Here is a 19,144-nt window from a genome sequence, read left to right on the forward strand (position 1 = left end):
GGACATGCTTGGCCAGTCCATCACCTTTACCCTCTGGCTTCTTTAGCAAGGCAGTGGCCGTCTTGGAGGTGTGTTTGGGGTCAGTTTCCAAAGGGAGGGGGGGGGATCATGCTCAGCTTCAGTATGTCACAGTACATGATGGCATTCATGGTTCCCCCAATGAACCATAGCACCCCAGTGTCAGCACCACTCATGCAGCACCAGACCATGAAACTCCCACCACCATACTTGACTGGTGGCAAGACACACTTTTCTTTTTACTCCTCACCTGGTTTCCGCCACACATGCTTGACACCATCTGAACATTTATCTTGGTCTCATCAAACCATAGGACAAGGTTTCAGTAATCCATGTCCTTAGTCTGCTGGTCTTCAGTGAATTGTTTGCTGGCTTTCTTGTGCCACAAACGCTTGACACCATCTGAACCAAATAAGTTTATCTTGGTCTCATCCGACCACAGGATATGGTTTCAGTAATCCATGTCCTTAGTCTGCTTGTCTACAGCAAACTGTTCACGTGGTGTACTGTCTGTGTCCTCTGCAGTGTACACCTAAAGCTATGTGGTGTGTGTACTGTCTGTGTCCTCTGCACATTGTGCGCCTAACGTAAAGCTGGTGTTTCTCATATTTACTCCTAGAAGCAGAGATCTTCTCATATTAATACTACAGGCAGGGTATATTGCTGCAAGTACTTTCACGTGGTGTACTGTCTGTGTCCTCTGCAGTGTGCACCTAAAGCTACGTGGTGCGTGTACTGTCCGTGTCCTCTGTGGGCTTTCTTGTGCATCATCTTCAGAAGAGGCTTCCTTCTGGGACAACAGTCATGCAGACCAATTTAAAGCAGTGTGCAGCGTATGGTCCAAGTACTGACAGGCTGGCCCCCCCACCCTTTCAACCTCTGCAGCAATGCTGGCAGCACTAATACATCTATTTCCCAAAGACAACCTCTGCATATGACGCTGAGCATGTGCACTCAAAATCTTTGGTTGACCATGGTGAGGCCTGTTCTGAGTGGAACCTGTCCTGTTAGACTGCTGTATGGTCTTGGCCATCGTGCTGCAGCTCAGTTTCAGGGTCTTGGCAATCTTCTTCTATCCTAGGCCATCTTTATTTAGAGCAACAATTCTTTTTTTTTTTCCTTTAGCGAGTTCTTTGCCATGAGATGCCATGTTGAACTTCCATTGACCAAGATGAGTGAAAGCAATAACACCAAATTGAACACGCATGCATCCCATTCACACCTGAGACCTTGACTAATGAGTCACATGTAACCCAGAAGGGAAAATGGCAAATTTTCCCAATTTGGACATTTTCACTTAGGGGTGTACTCACTTTTGTACGATGTACGTTGCTGTGCCTGCACCTGCCACCGGCTCGCAATATGTTTACTGTGAACAATTGCTAGGAGGTTAAAAACAATCTCACAATAATTGGTGGTCAGTGGCACTTTGAAACCCTCCACCTTTACAAGATCCACTGCAATCCTCCTTCCTGTTTTAGAAAACATTCAGTTGTTCACAGTTGCTTCCTCTGTTGTTTATGGGCAGAAAGTATGTAAACATTCACTGGCTGGAGAAAATTTTAATTTATATAATAAAATGCTACACAAAAATCAAAGTGAGTTAATGAATTAAAACATTTGTTTTAACAAAATATTCATTCAGTATATATAATTTTAAGGCCCTGCCATTTTCTTACCTCAACACTTCGTTCACTTTTTTCCTTAATAAGTAGGCTCTCTTCTAATAACTGGTTATGTTCACTCTGAAGCGATACAATACGATCTTTTGCTGCAATGAGCTGTTATAAAAACACGTCAGTTATCTATAATATTTGGTATTCAATATCAACTAGTGAAAAGACTGGGGAAAAGGCATCAACACTAAACCCATTCCCCCACCCCAATGTGTCACATCAATATTTGCATTAAAACAGCATACTGAAAACAGAAAATCAGTGGCTTTATTCCTCCCACTTATACGAGGCACTATTCTTCCCACTGACTACAACAAGGGGGCACTTTTTCTTCCACTAATACCAATGATGAGATACAATTACTCCTACTAATAGGGGTACTACTCTTTATTCTACTGATCGCAAACTATGAGGCCATATTTATTCTCACCAATGCTGAGCCCGGGGCTTTTTCTGCCCCCGCTGACCACAATCCGACCCTCCTAAAGGCTGAAGAACAATAAACTGGCCCTTTGTTTGAAAAGTTTGGAGACCCCTGATGTAGGAGAATGAAAAGAAAGTCTGTTTGTCTTAGGCCTTGTACACACGGCCAGACATGTCTGATGAAAACAGTCCGTGGACCGTTTTCAACGGACATGTCTGCTGGGAGGTTTTGGTCTGATGTGTGTACACACCGTCAGACCAAAATCCCTGCGGACAGAGAACGCGGTGACGTATACGACACCGACGTTCTCTGACGCGGAAGTTCAATGCTTCCACGCATGCGTCAAATTAATTCGACGCATGCGCGGGATTTCGGGCCGCTGGTTATACGTCATAACCAGCGGACATGTCCGATGAGTCATACTGACCATCGGACATGTCCGACGGACATGGTTCCAGCGGACAAGTTTCTTAGCATGCTAAGAAACTTTTGTCCGCTGGAAACCTGTCCGCTAGCCCAGGAATCCGGCCCAGTAGGCCCTACACACGGTCGGACATGTCCGCGGAAACTGGTCCGCGGACCAGTTTCAGCAGACATGTTCGGTCGTGTGTACGAGGCCTAAAAGATTCCGTAACTTCCAAATATTGACTTAACGTGTAACCCACATCAAGAGGATAGATATCTTGACCCTCTGATGTCCCCAAAAGGTGGGCAGTACAATTTCTTGATTTTCATGGAAAATAGATCTAACTTTAGGTTTTGAGACCAGCATGGGAATTAATACTGCTCTCTCTGGGGGAAAAAAAGGTCAGGAAGGGTTCTTTTGCTGCTACCAGAAAGACGGTCTTGAGAGTAGGGTCCAGCTGCGAGTTCCACCTTGCTTCCTTATGTAAGCAACTGCGGTTGTATTGTCCAACCTGAGCATCACGGAGGAGTTCACTATTAGATGGTGGAAATATATGAGCACCTGGAAGGCAGCCCGCAGTTCCAGTATATTTGATACAATTCCTTGAGAAGGTAAACTCCACCTGCTCTGGGCCGTTTCCAATAGGCAATGAGCGCCCCAGCCCCGATTGCTGGTATCTGAGGTTATTGTAACCCATGTGATGGGACAGATTGAGTGACATTTGCGAAGATTTTTCCCTTGAAGCCACCAAAGGAGAGACACTCATGGGTGGAGTGAGAAGGATGCGCCGACTCTTACTGGGGGAATCCCATTGTGAAACAGTAATGGCTGCGCCTTGATCCAATAAAGAGCTTGCATAAGCGAACAATCTCATGCTTTCCAGCCTGGAGGAGAGATGCGGGGTCTCATTGACCCCGCATCTCTCCATAAAGAGGACCGGTCACACACATTTCCTATTACAAGGGATGTCTACATTTCTTGTAATAGGAATAAAAGTGATAAAACATTTTTTTTTTTAAAAAGTGTAAACAAATTAATAAGTAAAATAAAAAAATAAAACGCCCCTGTCCCCGATAGCTCGCGCGCAGAAGCGAACACACACATAAGTCCCGCCCACATATGTAAACGCCGTTCAAAACACATATGTGAGGTATCACCGTGTGCGTTAGAGTGCCAGCAACAATTCTCGCACTAGATCTCCTCTGTAAATCTAAACTGGTAACCTGTAAACATTTTCAAAGTGTATCTATTTACTCGGTGTAACATAATCTTTCATATTTTACAAAAAAATTGGGCTAACTTTTCTGTTTTGTTATTTTTTAATGCATGAAACCATTTTTTTCCCCAAGAAAAGGCGTTTGAAAAATTATTGCGCAAATACCGTGCAAGCTAAAACGTTGCAATGACCGTCGTTTTATTCCCTAGGGTGTCTGCTAAAAAACATATATAATGTTTGGGGGTTCTGCGTAATTTTCTAGCAAAAGAATGATGATTTGTACATGTAGGAGAGAAGTGCCAGAATAGGCCTGGTATTGAGGTGGGTATAAAAGCCCGGTATTGAAGTGGTTGACAGCTTTCACTAGAGCAGGGCCTAAGGTATAATCAAAGCCCATCCCAGGATCATCTGCTTCTGAACCGCTCCCACGAGGGAGGAGCTGAAGGGTGGCTAGGTTGAGAAGATTCCAATGTCTCAGGCATTTGTACCTGTCCTGACAGAGGAATCAGTGGATCTGGAGGGAAATCATGAGGCTTTTTAGCATCTCTTTCCTGTAGCGACTCCTTCACGACCCGCTTGACCAATGTTTCTAGGTGTTGGTCTGCACCTTCCCTCTTATTAGCCACTTTAGAGAAACAGCGGTCACAGAGAGATTTGCTGGCAGGCATCAGAGCCCTGCACCTCCAACGTAACCTCTCCTGCCCTTTACTGTGAGAAGAGGGGGGGTTGAGGAGAGTCTCTACTGCGATGTCCGGACTTAGAAGAAGAATCATGGTGTCAAGAGCCAGAAGATGTTTGCCGGTGGTGTGATTTGGAAGACCCGCTCCTTCTGCCGTTGATAAGACCTAGAAGGGCTTAGGAGAGAAAAGGATAGAGAAGGAAAAGAAAGGCACAGAGTCACAATAGAGCCCTACGCTCCACTCTCCTCCCAACCCAGCAGGCAGAATAAGGAAAAAAAAACTGCTTCCCAAAATCTTACCTGCTGCGATAGGGCTGGCCACCAGGAGGCAGTGAAGGATCCATAACCTTATTCAGATAGCCACTGCAGGTGGAAGCACATATTAGATACCAGTAAGGAAGACAAGCAAAAGACCCCTCAGCACTAGTACCTACCTGGGAAAGGCTCTGCAAATGCTCAGAGAAGTCGCCGCTATGCTCACGATCATTCCCAAGGCTTGCAGGCTTCCCCATGCTTTAAATTGTAGTGCTGCATGATGTCACGGCAGTGCCAGGCCCGAGACACTCGTGCGCATGCGTGAACCAGGCCTCGCTTTCATTCAGGAAACGGCGCATGCGCAGAGTGCTAACTGAACCCGGCAGTGAGAGAGATTGGCGGCTGGAATACACAGGGAACCAGCCACCAAGCATAGGACATCAGTGAGGCGGAAAACCAAACCAACAAACACTGCTGCCATGAAGGCGAACTTTATCTTACCACCACCTACGATCTTTTCAGCCGGATACCCCATAGACACACACCGGACTTTAATGCAGATAATGGCCACCTGCAAACTGTTAAGAAAACAGGCCTGTGCGCGCTTGTCTTATCAATGGCAGACATGCTTCCAGCTCTTCAGCGCTTACTCTGCAATACACTCCATACCCTGCTTAACAGTCAAGACTTATGGGAGGGACGCGACACCATATCGTGCGGCCGATCTTGATCGTAGGAAAATTGGCTTCAGGTAGGGGAACCAAACATATGGTCCTACAGAGGAGGGCAAAAAAAAACATGGCTGGTAGCCCAGAGCAAAGATTTATCGGAGAGGCATCCTATTGGGTAGTTATGGAGGAGGGGACAACCTACACGTATATTGCCATGTAGCCTCTAAGGAAAGGCAGTTTTGAATGACAAACAGGGCAAGAAAACTCTTTCTTCCTTTGAAGTTAAATTCTTCCCTTACACTTCACAGAATTTGGCTAGATGCTGTAACAGCCTCAGAAAAATAGCAATCAGGCTAGATATAGCAAGATGATAGCAGGGACTGCCAGGAAAAGGTCTGTACTGTACTTGAGACAGTGTAAAAAGAAAAACTGTTTTTTTTTTTTGTTCAGCTCTGCTAAACATTGCTTAGAGAGGTGGTCTGTGTTGGTGCTTACCTTAAGCACCACAAAATGTAAGTGTAATATATGTAAACAATTTTAGTGAATGTAAAAAATACTACACTATATCACCCATTACTCTTTTTAGAATTGGCTCATTGTCCACCAAGTGAAAAGACCTCTTGAGGATCATTTGTATATGCTGTATCCATTACTGCTCTTGAAAGTGATGAGAGGAAACACCATTGGATTTATATGAAAAGAAATTGAGGCATCATATGGCCATCTTTCGTAGGCGAGTGTGAATTTTTACCCTCACTGTGGTGGAGCACTTCTGGATGAATTTACGAGTCACATCTTTATTTGAAGCACAGTGATTTGAAGAGCTTTGAAGGACTTTATTACTCTCACACAATTTATTTGTATTTTTTTTGATAATTTGCGGACCGTTTCACTTAGGCCCCTTTCACACTGAGGAGTTTTTCAGGCGGTACAGCGCTAAAAATAGCGCCGCTATACCGCCTGAAAAACTCCTGCTTAGCCTTCTCAATGTGAAAGCCAGAGGGCTTTCACACTGAGGCGATGCGCTGGCGGGAGAGAAAAAAATCTCCTGCAAGCAGCATCTTTGGAGCGGTGAGAGGAGCGGTATGTATACCATTTAAAACACTGGGAAACCGCAGTAATACCGCCTGCAATGCGCCTCTGCAGAGGTGCATTGCGGGCAGTATTAACCCTTTATCGGTCGCTAGCGGGGGTTAATACCGCCCTGCTAGCGGCCAAATCCCGGGGCAATTCCGACGGTATAGCGCCGCTATTTTTAGCGGCGCTATACCGCCACAGCGCCTCCCGCCCCAGTGTGAAAGGGGCCTAATAGTTAAAAGTAGCGCCATACCTTTTATATGTCTTTTTGGTTTTGAGGTGATGTTTTTCACTTTAAGGGGCAGCTGTTGTTTTATTTAAAGTCAAATACAGTGGATATAAAAAGTCTGCACACCCCCTGTTAAAATGTCAGGTTTCTGTGGTGTACAAAAATTAGACAAAAGATAAATGATTTCAGAACTTTTTTCACATTTAATGTGACCTATAATTGGTACAACTCAATTCAAAAACAAACTGAAATCTTTTAGGGGAGTTGGGGGGGGGGGGGTGGTTCGTCAGTACACACCTACCATCACTTAAAGTGCCTCTGAGTAACCCCAAATAAAGTCCAGTTGTTCTAGTAGGTCTTTCCTGACATTTTCTTAGTCGCACCCTAAAGCAAAAGCCATGGTTCGCAGAGAGCTTCCAAAGCATCAGAGGGATCTCATTAGTTAAAAGGTATCAGTCAGGAGAAGGGTACGAAAGAATTTTCAAGGCATAAGATATACCATGGAACCCAGTAAAGATAGTCATCAAGTGGAGAAATTATGGCACAACAGGGACATTACCAAGAACATCCCTTTAACCACTTGCCAACCTGCCACCGTCATTATTCTGCGGCAGGTCGGCACGATCCCACGAACCGTTGTAGCTGTACGTCGGTTTAAGCGGGAATAACAGGCACGCAAGCCTGCTGCACTGCAGGGGGTGCCGATGCTCAAGACCAGCAGTCACGATGATCGCTGGCCATGAGCAATCGCGGGCACAAGAGGTAGAACAGGGACGTGTGTGTGTAAACACACACTTTCCTGTTCTGAGAGGAGATGAAGATCTGTTCCTATAAGCTGGGAACCACGATCTGTCATCTTCTATAGTGAGTCCCATCCCCCTACAGTTAGAACACACAAAAGGGAACACAGTTAACCCCTTGATCGCCCCCAAGTGTTAACCCCTTCCCTGCCAGTGACATTTACACAGTAATCAGTGCATTTTTATAGCACTAATCGCTGTATAAATGCCAATGGTCCCAAAAATTTGTCAAAAGTGTCCGATGTATCTGCAGTGTCTTTGTACTGATAAAAAGATTGCCACCTTTACTAGTAAAAAAAAAATAATAAAAATGCCCTAAATATATCCCCTATTTTGTAGACGCTATAACTTTTGCGCAAACCAATCAATCTACGCTTACTGCGATTTTTATTACCAAAAATATGTATAAGAATACATATCGTGCCTCTGATGATATCCACATAGGATGAAACACGTCAGGCTGGGCAATGCAAGCATGTTGAGAGCCGCAGAGTTTAATATGTCATGATGTCCTTTTTACCTGTCAGTAGACTACAATAAATAGTGTGTTTTACCTCTACGGGCTTCACTATTGTTGCTTTTGTCCTTACATTGAGTTAATATCATGTTGATGATCGCACAATATAATCCATCTTGTCCTGATGTCTTTATGGTATTGATGAACTTGGATATTCCTGCGACCTACCTATCAAGTTTGGAGTATGCCATTTGAATCCATCACTTTTGCTTTTTTGAATACAAATTGGGGATATTTATTACAGCAAAAAGTACAAAATATTGTGTTTTTTTCAAAATAGTTGCTATTTTCTTGCTTATAGCACAAAAAATAAAAGCCGCAGAGATGATCAACCACCACCAAAGGAAAGCTCTATTTGTGAGAAAAAAAGGACGTCAATTTTGTTTGGGTACAACGTCGCACAACCGCGCAATTGTCAGTTAAAGCACTGCCGCGCTGTATCGCAAAAAATGGCCCAGTCATTGAGCAGCCAAATCTTCCAGGGCTGAAGTCGTTAAAAGTGATGAAAAGACGAGAAGAAAACTGGCCAGGGAAGCAGCCAAGAGGCCTACAGCAACATTAAGGCCCCTTTCAGACTGGGGCGGGAGCTGCGGTGGCGGTATAACGCCGCTAAAAATAGTGGCGCTATACCGCCGGAATTGCCGCGGGTATCAGCCGCTAGCGGTGCGGTATTAACCCCCGCTAGCGGCCGATAAAGAGTTAATATCGCCCGCAATGCGCCTCTATAGAGGCGCATTGCGGGCGGTATTGCCGCGGTTCCCATTGTTTTCAATGGGAAGGAGCGGTGAAGGAGCGGTATACATGCCGCTCCTCTCACCGCTCCAAAGATGCTGCTGACAGGAGATTTTTTTGTCTCCCGCCAGCGCATCGCCTCAGTGTGAAAGCCCTTCGGCTTTCACATTGAGGTAGCTGGGCAGGAGTTTTTCAGGCGGGATAGCAGCGCTATTTTTAGCGCTTTACCGCCTGAAAAACTCCTCAATGTGAAAGGGGCCTAAAGCAGCTGCAGGAATATCTGGCAAGTACTGGCTGTGTGGTACAAAAAAAAATTCCCCTCACAAAATAGAGCTTTCTTTTGGTGGCATTTGATCAGAGACTTTTGAAAAAAACAATATATATTTTTTACTTTCTGCTATAAAACATATCCAAAAAAAAAAAAAAAAAAAAAAATATTCTTTATGTATTCTGCTGATTGGTTTGCACAAAAGTTAAAGCATCTACAAACTATGGCATATATTTTTTTCTTTAATAATAGTGGCGATTTATAGCAGGACTGCGATATTGCGATGGACAGTTGGAGACTGACACTTTTTGGGGACAAGTGGCACTAAAAATATGTGCTAAAAATATGCACCGTCACTGTACTAATGACTCTGGCTGTGAAAGGGCTAAACATCAGGGGCGATCAAAGGGTTAACTGTGTGCCTGACCATTGTTTTATTGTACTGTGGGGAGTGCCATTACCAGAAGAAGGCATGGATCCATGTCCCTGCTTTGCAGAAACACAGGATCCAGGCCTTTCCTACTGACAGAACAGCAATCTGCCTTGTTTACATAGGCAGACCGCCGTTCTACCTCTGTGCTGGATGATCGGTGGGTGCCGGCTGACATCGAATCTGCGGTACCCACAGATTAGCTCCCGCCGTGTATAATCATGGGAGAGGTTCGGCGGTGGCACGCATGCGCACCCTAAACCCAGAAGTGTCAGATCACATACTAGGTACGTAATCCGGCGCTGCAGTGCCACCATGCCGCTATACAAGTTATAAGGTCGGCAAATGGTTAATACATTGCCTTCTCTTTGTCCTCAGTCACCAACTCTAAATTATCTTCTAACAGGCCTACATGCTCGGACCTGACCTTTTTTCTAATAATATATTTGAAGAATTTTGAAGAGTTATTCCTACTCACTTTTCCAGGGCCGCAATTCTGCCGAGAAGGGGAGCGTGCCGACTCCAAAATGGTGGGCGCACTCGAGCTGCATACCCCAGGCTTAGAGGATACACCGAGGGTAAGACAACCCCTGGTTCCAGCCACTCTAATCTTTACCCCGAAGAAATCTGTAAGTAATCCATCAGCTTTGTCTCATTCCCTGGCCTCCACAGAGTCCCCCATTGATCAAACGCTTGATGATCTTATGAACTCTCCTCTGAGGTCTAGTGTAGTTCCTGTGATGGATCAGCCTGATTTGCCTAAAGCTGCACATGCAGCCATCCTCAGTGTCCCTGATCTCCTATCCCATCTGACGGCACCATTAGACAGAGGTCTCTCTCAAACTGCGTCAAAGATAACTGGGGATATTAGAAAGGACTTTCAGATGCTGGGGTCACGAATGGAAGCTATTAAAAATAAACTAGATATGACGGTTTCCACAACTAACCAGAACTCTAACCATATCCAAGTCCTTCAGGACCAGTTAGACATAGCATTGTCTAGAGTCGATGACCTTGAAAATAGGTCTAGAAGAGAGAACTTCCGTATCAGGTGGTTGCCAGAATCAATTACGGACACTATTCCTGTTCAGGATTTTCTCCGGCAGCTAATCCCAAACATCCCCCACATAAACTGGAGATTGACTGGGCGCACAGGTCTTTGGGCCCTCCAAGGAAAGACGTTTTTTGCCCAGAGATATAGTGGTGAAACCCTACTTCTTCACGGTTAGGGAAGAAGTGATCAAGCTGAGCCGTACCCAATCTCCCTTAACTTGTCGTGGGCATGCCATACAGGTCTTTGCAGACTTATCACCTTTAAAAATTCAAAAAAGAAGATCCCTGAAGCCTCTTTTAACGGTATTATCCCAACGCAAAATTAAATACAGATGGGCCTTTCCATTTGCTCTAGAGTTTGACTTCAAAGGCAAGACTCACTCCTTCCGCAGACTCCAGGAAGGCGAACGTCTCCTGCTCGACCTGCGTCTTATTTCTCAAGAAGCAATGATGGACTTCGTCGATTCTGGTTCTAGTGCATCGAAATGTCCTCCCCCCATGAGCCCTCTCACGAATGCATGGAATAAGCCCAAGTCCAAACGCGCTAAGGATGCTAGACCCCCTTAATATTTTTTTGCCCCTGCTTGGATCTCACCTTCTTTTTGTTTGGGATCATCGCCTGACTCGAGTACCTCAGGGCGAATTGCCGCCAAACTTCTACCTTTTTGAGTGTGTTTGTCTTTTCCTTAAATTTTCAGTTTTTTTTTTTTTCTTTCCAGTGTTAGTTTGGCTCTCCGCACATTGAGGCTATGTTAGGATGTCTTGATAATTTGTCATTGAGGATCATCTTTATCTTTTCAGTGTATTTGTTTTGTTCCATGTTCTCCGAGGTCCCGGACCCCCTCCTAAGGGAAGGGGAGCGATCTGAGAATACTTGGAAAAGTACGTCTGGGATCACACAGTGCTCCCCCAATAATTTCAGCATAAATTTTAGTGTTTTTCTTTTTCAGGTGGCCTGAAGCCACTGTAGCTCCGCAGTGCCCTCACCTATCCCATGGATCGGGTTTTTTCTTGTCCCTGGGCTAGGTCTCAACCCCCACTAGTAGGTGTGGGTTGGTTTTGTATTTCTGCTAACAGCAGGTTCTTTTTTCCCTGCTGTTCGCTCAGGTCTCTTGAAGACCTAAGTATTTCTATTTTCATTCTCCTTTTTTTCTTTCTCACTCTTTTCTTTTTTTCAGACATCCGTTGGACTCCACATAGAGGACTCTCGTTTGGGGGACTTTCTCCTTCCCTTGGCTTCGTTCCTGGGCCCAGGTCATCGTACTATTCTCAGGTAAGTGGCGATGGATTTGGTATAGGTTCTGCTCCATGTCAAATGAAATCTTGCAGGCTTCCCCTTTGAGGGTGGTGACCCACAATGCTCGGGGGCTGAATTCCCCTGTTAGAACATAGGAAGGTTCTTGATTCTATGAAATCCAGTAACATAGATGTACTTTTTCTTCAGGAAACGCATTTTCCGATCCGGTACAGACCCAAATTCATTCATGCCCAATACCCAGTATTTCTTTCTTTCTAGTGCAGAAGATAAAACTAGAGGTGTTGCTATTCTTTTCTCCAAAAACTGTAGATTCTCCCTAAAAACTGAATTTAGAGATAGCGAGGGTAGGAGGGGTACATAGATGGCCACCTCTTCTCTTTTGTTTCCTATTACGCACCAAATACAGGCCAATCAAAATTTTTTGCCTCTCTTTTTGCGATCTTAGGCTCCCAGTTAGAGGGTACAGTTATTTTTGGCGGGGATTTGAACTTGGCCTTTGACCAAGGAGTAGACAAATCTAAGCCTTACCACGCCCAAAATATCCGCCCCACCAGGAATAGTCCCAAAATTGCTAAACTGATTTTCCAACTGGGTCTCACTGATATTTGGAGAGAAATTAACCCCACAAAGGTAGATTACTCACATTTTTCCCACGCTCACCAATCGTACGCTAGGATTGACCATCTCTTAGACTCGACTGCCTTAATTCCATTAGTTCTCAAATCTTACATATCTGATACGGTGTGGTCGGACCACTCAATAGTCATTATGACTGTTAATACCAAATTCTCACACCCCAAGGCCTTCCACTGGAAGCTGAATGAAGCCTTACTTTCGGATCCTATTTCAAGATCAGAAATTAAGTAATCTATAATGAAATATTTCAGGCTAAATGACACTGATGATGTCTCTGCAGAATCTCTGTGGGCGGCACACAAGGCCACCATCAGAGGAAAAATCATACAAATCTCTTCCCGTTTAAAACAAGCTAGGAGATTAGATATTGAAAAGCTGGCGAAGAACTTCACTCTTCTGCAACTGGAACATAAGAAAGATCCTTCCCGAGTTCCAATCTCCCTTTTGGATAAGGCTTGTTTAGAACTTAATTTAGCACTGACAGCCAAAGCGGAAAAAAGTCTTCGATGGAGCCGCGCAAGGTATTACTTTCAGAGAGATAAAGCAGGTTCTCTTCTTGCCTCTAAACCAGTGGTTCTCAACCTGGGGGTCAAATGATGATTTGCCAGGGGTCACTGAATCCTGGGCTGTTCCCGCACCACTCTCCCAACTGTTTTGCAGCTGCCCAGCAGGGCTGTCCCTGGAGCGTGTGGCCGCCCAGCTGGGCTGTTCCTGGAGCCCACGGCCACCCACTCAGCCTCTTCACAGCTGCACATTCCGTTCACGGCATGGCTGGGGGGCATAGACTAGAGGTAAGTTGACTGGTAAAGGATGTGAGGTGGGAGGGGCTGGAGGAGACCTGATTTCAGCATAGGTGTCACTGCTACGAGACACCACAAAGTCAGAGACACAGTGAGTAATAATACTACCTGTGATTATAGTTGCAATTAAAAATCCCCACTACAGTTCTCAGATCAGCAGATGACTTTGATCAAGAGCACCTAAGTTGGCTGAACAGAACTCCCCCAGCATGGCCACTCATCCTATTTCCCCCCTACCAAGGAGTAAAAGAAGGAATAAAAATAGAGAATACATGGAAGGGAGGGAAAAAAAAAGGGTGAGGAAGAAAGAAAAAGAGAAGGAAGGGTGAACAAAATAAGAAATTGGGATAGAGGGAGATACAAGGGAAAGAAAAGAGAACAAAGAGTGGTACATCCTAAAATTTACCATATGAGGTTTTAATACTGCACGAGTGGAGGGGACTCGGGGAGCGCCACGCTACAAAAATAATTTTACTGTTAGGGGTCCCCACAACTTGGGAAATGTTATCAAGGGGTCACGGCACTAGAAGGGTTGAGAACCACTGCTATAGAGGAATCCTGATTAAGGAAAAACGTAATCGTTACAGAAGTAAAAAAAAAAGCTAGCAAAAATTTCAGATTTTTCTCCTGGGACTAGATAAAAACAGAAGCATGCTGGGAGTAGGAGGGGTTATACTGGGATGGTCATCACTTTTTTGTTTCCCAGTGTCTAAATCTTCCAGTAGGTGGCAGTATAACAAAATGGTCTCTGAATTCCTGTGTCCCTCATTGAAGAAAAACATTTACCTTATGTAAACTGGAGTACTAAACCAGCTTTGGAATATATTATATACATTCCATTTCCCCCTCCCTCCCATTGCTATTTATATACATAACTACTACCTACCTAAAAAGTGCTATAGGACATAGATTAATCAATTTGGATATAAAGTGCAACAATAAATATTCCAATGTGAAATAATTAGTAAAATAAAAAAAGTGATAAAGTCCATAATATAAATTGATAGTGGCTTAAATCTTAATGGCAGAGAATTCCTTCACCGTTAACATAAAACAACACCACTTTTTAATTTTTCTATTATCGTATATACTCGAGTATAAGCAGAGTTTTTTAGCCCTTTTTTTTGGGCTGAAAATGACCCCATCAGCTTATACTCGAGTCAGTACCTGCCAATCCATTGCCCCCTGCCCTCACATTGCCCATTGCAGAATCCGATCTGTGTACCCGAGTCTGTGACATGGGCAGCGGCCGCGCAGTTTTAAAAAATCGCGCTGCTCCTTGTGCTGTTTCGTGATAGGCGGAACACTTGGTTTCCCAGCAAACACTGTGTTCAGTGTTCCGCCCATCACGATCGCCCTCTCATCCTCTCGTCTATCACAAACGAGAGGGCGATCGCAATAGGTGGAACACTGAACACAGGTGGAACACTTGGTTTCCCAGCAAACACTGTGTTCAGTGTTCCGCCTATCACGATCGCCCTCTCATCTATCACAAACGAGAGGGCGATCGTAATAGGTGGAACACTGAACACAGGTGGAACACTTGGTTTCCCAGCAAACACTGTGTTCAGTGTTCCGCCTATCACGATCGCCCTCTCGTTTGTGATAGACGAGAGGACGAGAGGGCGATCGTTATAGGCGGAACACTGAACACAGTGTTTGCTGGGAAACCGAGTGTTCTGCTTATCACGGAACAGCACAAAGAGGAGAGCGATTTTTTAAACTGCACAGCTGCCGTCTATGTCACAGACTCGGGTACACAGATCTGATTCTGCAAATGGGCACAGTGAGGTCAGGCTGCAAATGGGCACAGTGAGGTCAGGCTGCAAATGGGCATTGTTGACCCTTATTTCCGCTTACAGTAGCTGCTGCATTCTCACCCTCGGCTTATACTCAAGTTAAGTTTTCCCATTTTTTTTGTGGTAAAATTAGGTCCTCGGCTTATACTTGGGTTGGCTTATACTCGAGTATATACGGTACTAATTATTTCACATCGGCATATTTATTGTTGCACTTTATATGTGAATTGATTAATCTATATCCCTTTTTTGTAGTAGTTACCTCATTCTTCCAGTGCCTTCTATGATAAACTTATTTATAACCAATGAAGATTTGGCCTCCATATACCCAAACTATTACCTAAGAGTATAGTTTTGAGATAAATGGAGGTTAAAATATGATTAGATAAGCGAACATGTATATCATCTCCTGTGAGTACTTGTAAAAAAAACACTGTAGGCTAAAAAATAATTCCTTTGTATAATTAACTTTAGAAAAAAAAAGTACAAACCTCCTCAGTTATCTTGGCATTTGTCTTCTCCAGGATCTCAATCTTTGACTGAAGGTCTGCAACTGTACAGCTGAAATATAAAGAATTACAGATCAGCAGCCACAAAATGTCCTATTTGGTCAGTCATTTAGTCTCTGTAGTACTGCTCGTAATGAATGTGTTGGAGATCATCCCTGTTTCATCACATAAATGGGAGGCATTTGCCAAGTGTGTGTTTGTTTATATTGATTTGTAATACAGTGGTACCTTGGATTACGAGCATGATTCGTCCCAGAAGAATACTTGTGATCCAAAGCACTCGCATATCAGAGCGAGTTTCCCCATAGGAAATAATGGAAACTCAGATAATCCATTCCAGTGGCACTGCTAGTGTATGCAGTACCACATGTAACCAGAGGTGGGGGGCGCTGGAGACATTCAGAGAGCACTCAGAGCCGCTCAGATGCACTCAGAGACACTCAGGAATGGAGTGTATCCGAGAGGCTCAGAGTGTCACCGGCGTCCCCGCAGTTCTGGCCAAATGCAGTACTGCACACTCCAGAGGCTTGAATCCCCATTGTTTTGCTAGACAGCGCTCGCAAAGCAAGACTGGATTTAAAAAAAATAATAGCTTGTATTGTTAAACGCTTGTAAACCACGTTATTTAAAGTATTACTGTATATGAATATTACATCATTATGTTTATTCAAATACATAGTGACAAAAATTCCTACCTTAAGTGTCGGTTTAGCTCTTCCACATAGTGTTTTTGATCCAATACATTTGCGATTTCATCTGCTCTGTAGAAAAAGAAAAAACAAATATTAGGCGGACGGCTGTTTTGCCACAGTTAAAAGCATGTAAAATGTTTTGTGAAATTCAAGGCTCCAGGCACTGCGATTAGCTGCGTATATACCACATATGTGTGGTTACATGCGGAGGCATTTAGCTGCGGTAGTCATTCCCATAACTCCAGTTGGGCATGCACCAGGGCTATAATGGCCTCATGAGAGATATCTCACGCCGCCATGCTGGCTTCTCCTCTTTCCTCTATCCCTATGTACTTCCTGTGTCATTTCCCAGGTATACCTACTGATTATGATGCGCTTCCTGTGGTTAATTTGTTTTTCTCACGCCGCTATCCGCTTTTGTTGACACAAAACACTGCGATTACCTGCGGTTATGAGCATATAGCTGCGCTACATCGCACCTGGACGCATTCAATTACATTCTTTCTATTTGCACCAAACCGCATGTAACGAAATCGCAGCTAAACGCGGTGTGTGAATGGGGCCATAGGAAAGCATTGTGTGCTTTTAGCTGCGGTATAAAAATAGAAAATCTGCAGCTAAAAGCACCATTCTATCTGTCCGTGTGAAAGGGGCCTTATATTGTACTAAGTATTTATGCATTTACATGGTCTTAAAGTTCCTTAGACCAAGCCACACCAAGCTTCAACAGAATTCTGCTGAAGAGGTCGGGTAACTAAAATTGATGTACAATTTATTTTTTCCAGGGCAAAGCAAACCCAAGGCTGAAGTGATTAAAACCCTTGACTCATCGACTGTGGCTACTGAAGAATGTATTAGAAAAAATGTTTTGTGCCCAGTTTTTTAACACCAACTTGATTATTTAAATCACTTCATCAATAAGGACCTGGAACTGTAAAATGTTGCGAGGATATATCAAATAAGACTGCGAAAGCACAGGTACACTTTAAAATAAAATTACTTGCACACTGTATACATTTGTATGAATTTTAAACTCCAACAGCACTTTTAATTTGAGTGATGTGATCCAAATGTTCATAACGGAAAGGGGGGGCTATGCATACGCATAAGTGGGACTTTGAGTGAGGCACATGTCTGTGCCTCCATCCCTAGTACAAATATAGAGCAAGGAGGTTGGGACTTTAAATGAAGTTCACGACAGGGTGGGAGTACAAAAAGGAAAACATGTTTATTAACATGCAAAACAAAGTGTGATATACTCACAGAGTCATAGGGGCTGAGCATGTAAACATAACAGTAGAGGACAATAAAGATATATGGTGATGTCAACCAGGAACTTCATGACATATGGGTATACATATGAACCATGGACACAGGGACATACAATGCCATCAAAAATTATTACAATACAGTATGAAAAACAACAAACAGCTTCCCATGAGTGGGGGATAAGCACACCAGTTTCCTTGAATGACACAGTGCGATTAAAAGACCTGAGGTAGAAATTGTAGATAAAAGTGGCTATTGACTCAGATATGGAGTGGAATGGCATCCTTGAATGGCCCGCCGCGTTTCGTGCTGTAGTGCACTCATCAGGGGCTGATGCTTCCAAATCTGGAGGGTTAAATAATATTTTAGTCTACAGTGACTTAAGCATAAAATCAGGAGCATGATTGATGGTCCTAGACTTACATACCTAAACGATGGTGTGGATCGAGGGAGAGAGCCTAGTGCTAAACCGTAGCCACGGAAGGGATGTCAGTCCCAGAAACTGGGGTGACTGCGCCAAAAGAGCAGCCAGGATGCAGGGCTGGAGAATATCAGGTGGACATGTGGCCACAAGCAGGGGTATGGAGCCAAGCATATAGTCAGCAGAGGAAGAATGCCAGGGATCTGTATATAAATATATATAGAGACATAGGGTGAGACAGCATGATCCAGACTGTAGTCCGGTGGTGATAAACCAAAAATAGCAAAAAAGTTTTACCTGGGTGTAGAGTAATCCAATGCAGAAGGTCCCTAAGTGGTATGGCATCATCCCATGGGTGTTTAGACAGGCTGTATAGACGCAGCCTCTAAATACCCCCTGATACCAGCGTGCTGGCCGCTCATTGGTGCACACCGACGTCACGCTAGCCGGACACATGCTCGGAGGGCCTATGTGAACAGCAAAGAGGAATCACCGCGATCGGCGTCATGACGTCAGACTGACATCAGACGCGGACCACGTGGGCGTGATGTCGATGCGCTGTGGAAGCCGCCCAGTGCCCCAAGGTCCACCCGCCCAGAGGGCGGGAGGGGGGGGCGGGAGGGAGACTTGCAGAGCACATGGCAGCTTCCGGGTGTGTGAGAGTATACCGAGGCTGACGGCAATGGCACAGCATCAATCCCGATCGGCCTGTTGAACCGCATCGTGGCAAGTCTCTCAAACAAAGTGAAGATGTAAAGTGCAAATAGGTCCCCTAATCAGGTACATGGCCAGAAGGGGGAACTAAAACTTCCCACATAGCTGGCAGGGGAAAACTGGCAGCTCAGTCAGAGAACCTCCAGCCCATTCTTCCTCTGCTGACTATATGCTTGGCTCCATACCCCTGCTTGTGGCCACATGTCCACCTGATATTCTCCAGCCCTGCATCCTGGCTGCTCTTTTGGCGCAGTCACCCCAGTTTCCGGGACTGACATCCCTTCCGTGGCTACGGTTTAGCACTAGACTCTCTCCCTCGATCCACACCATCGTTTAGGTATGTAAGTCTAGGACCATCAATCATGCTCCTGATTTTATGCTTAAGTCACTGTAGACTAAAATATTATTTAACCCTCCAGATTTGGAAGCATCAGCCCCTGATGAGTGCACTACAGCACGAAACGCGGCGGGCCATTTAAGGATGCCATTCCACTCCATATCCGAGTCAATAGCCACTTTTATCTACAATTTCTACCTCAGGTCTTTTAATCGCACTGTGTCATTCAAGGAAACTGGTGTGCTTATCCCCCACTCA

General features: G+C 44.6%; 1 protein-coding gene across 2 annotated transcripts in view; it reads right to left on the minus strand.

The window, feature by feature from the left end:
• RUFY1 (RUN and FYVE domain containing 1) overlaps positions 1 to 19,144 on the minus strand; it is a 229,922-nt gene that overhangs the window by 96,076 nt on the left and 114,702 nt on the right. For both annotated transcript variants that reach the window (XM_040344683.1, XM_040344684.1), the window contains exons 8-10: positions 16,149 to 16,214; positions 15,436 to 15,505; positions 1,698 to 1,799 (exon numbers count right to left, since the gene is read on the minus strand). In XM_040344683.1, the coding sequence (XP_040200617.1) occupies positions 1,698 to 1,799; positions 15,436 to 15,505; positions 16,149 to 16,214 (238 nt within the window). The remainder of the gene's footprint in view (positions 1 to 1,697; positions 1,800 to 15,435; positions 15,506 to 16,148; positions 16,215 to 19,144) is intronic.

Source organism: Rana temporaria, chromosome 3 (genome assembly GCF_905171775.1).
Source record: "Rana temporaria chromosome 3, aRanTem1.1, whole genome shotgun sequence".
NCBI lineage: Eukaryota > Metazoa > Chordata > Amphibia > Anura > Ranidae > Rana > Rana temporaria.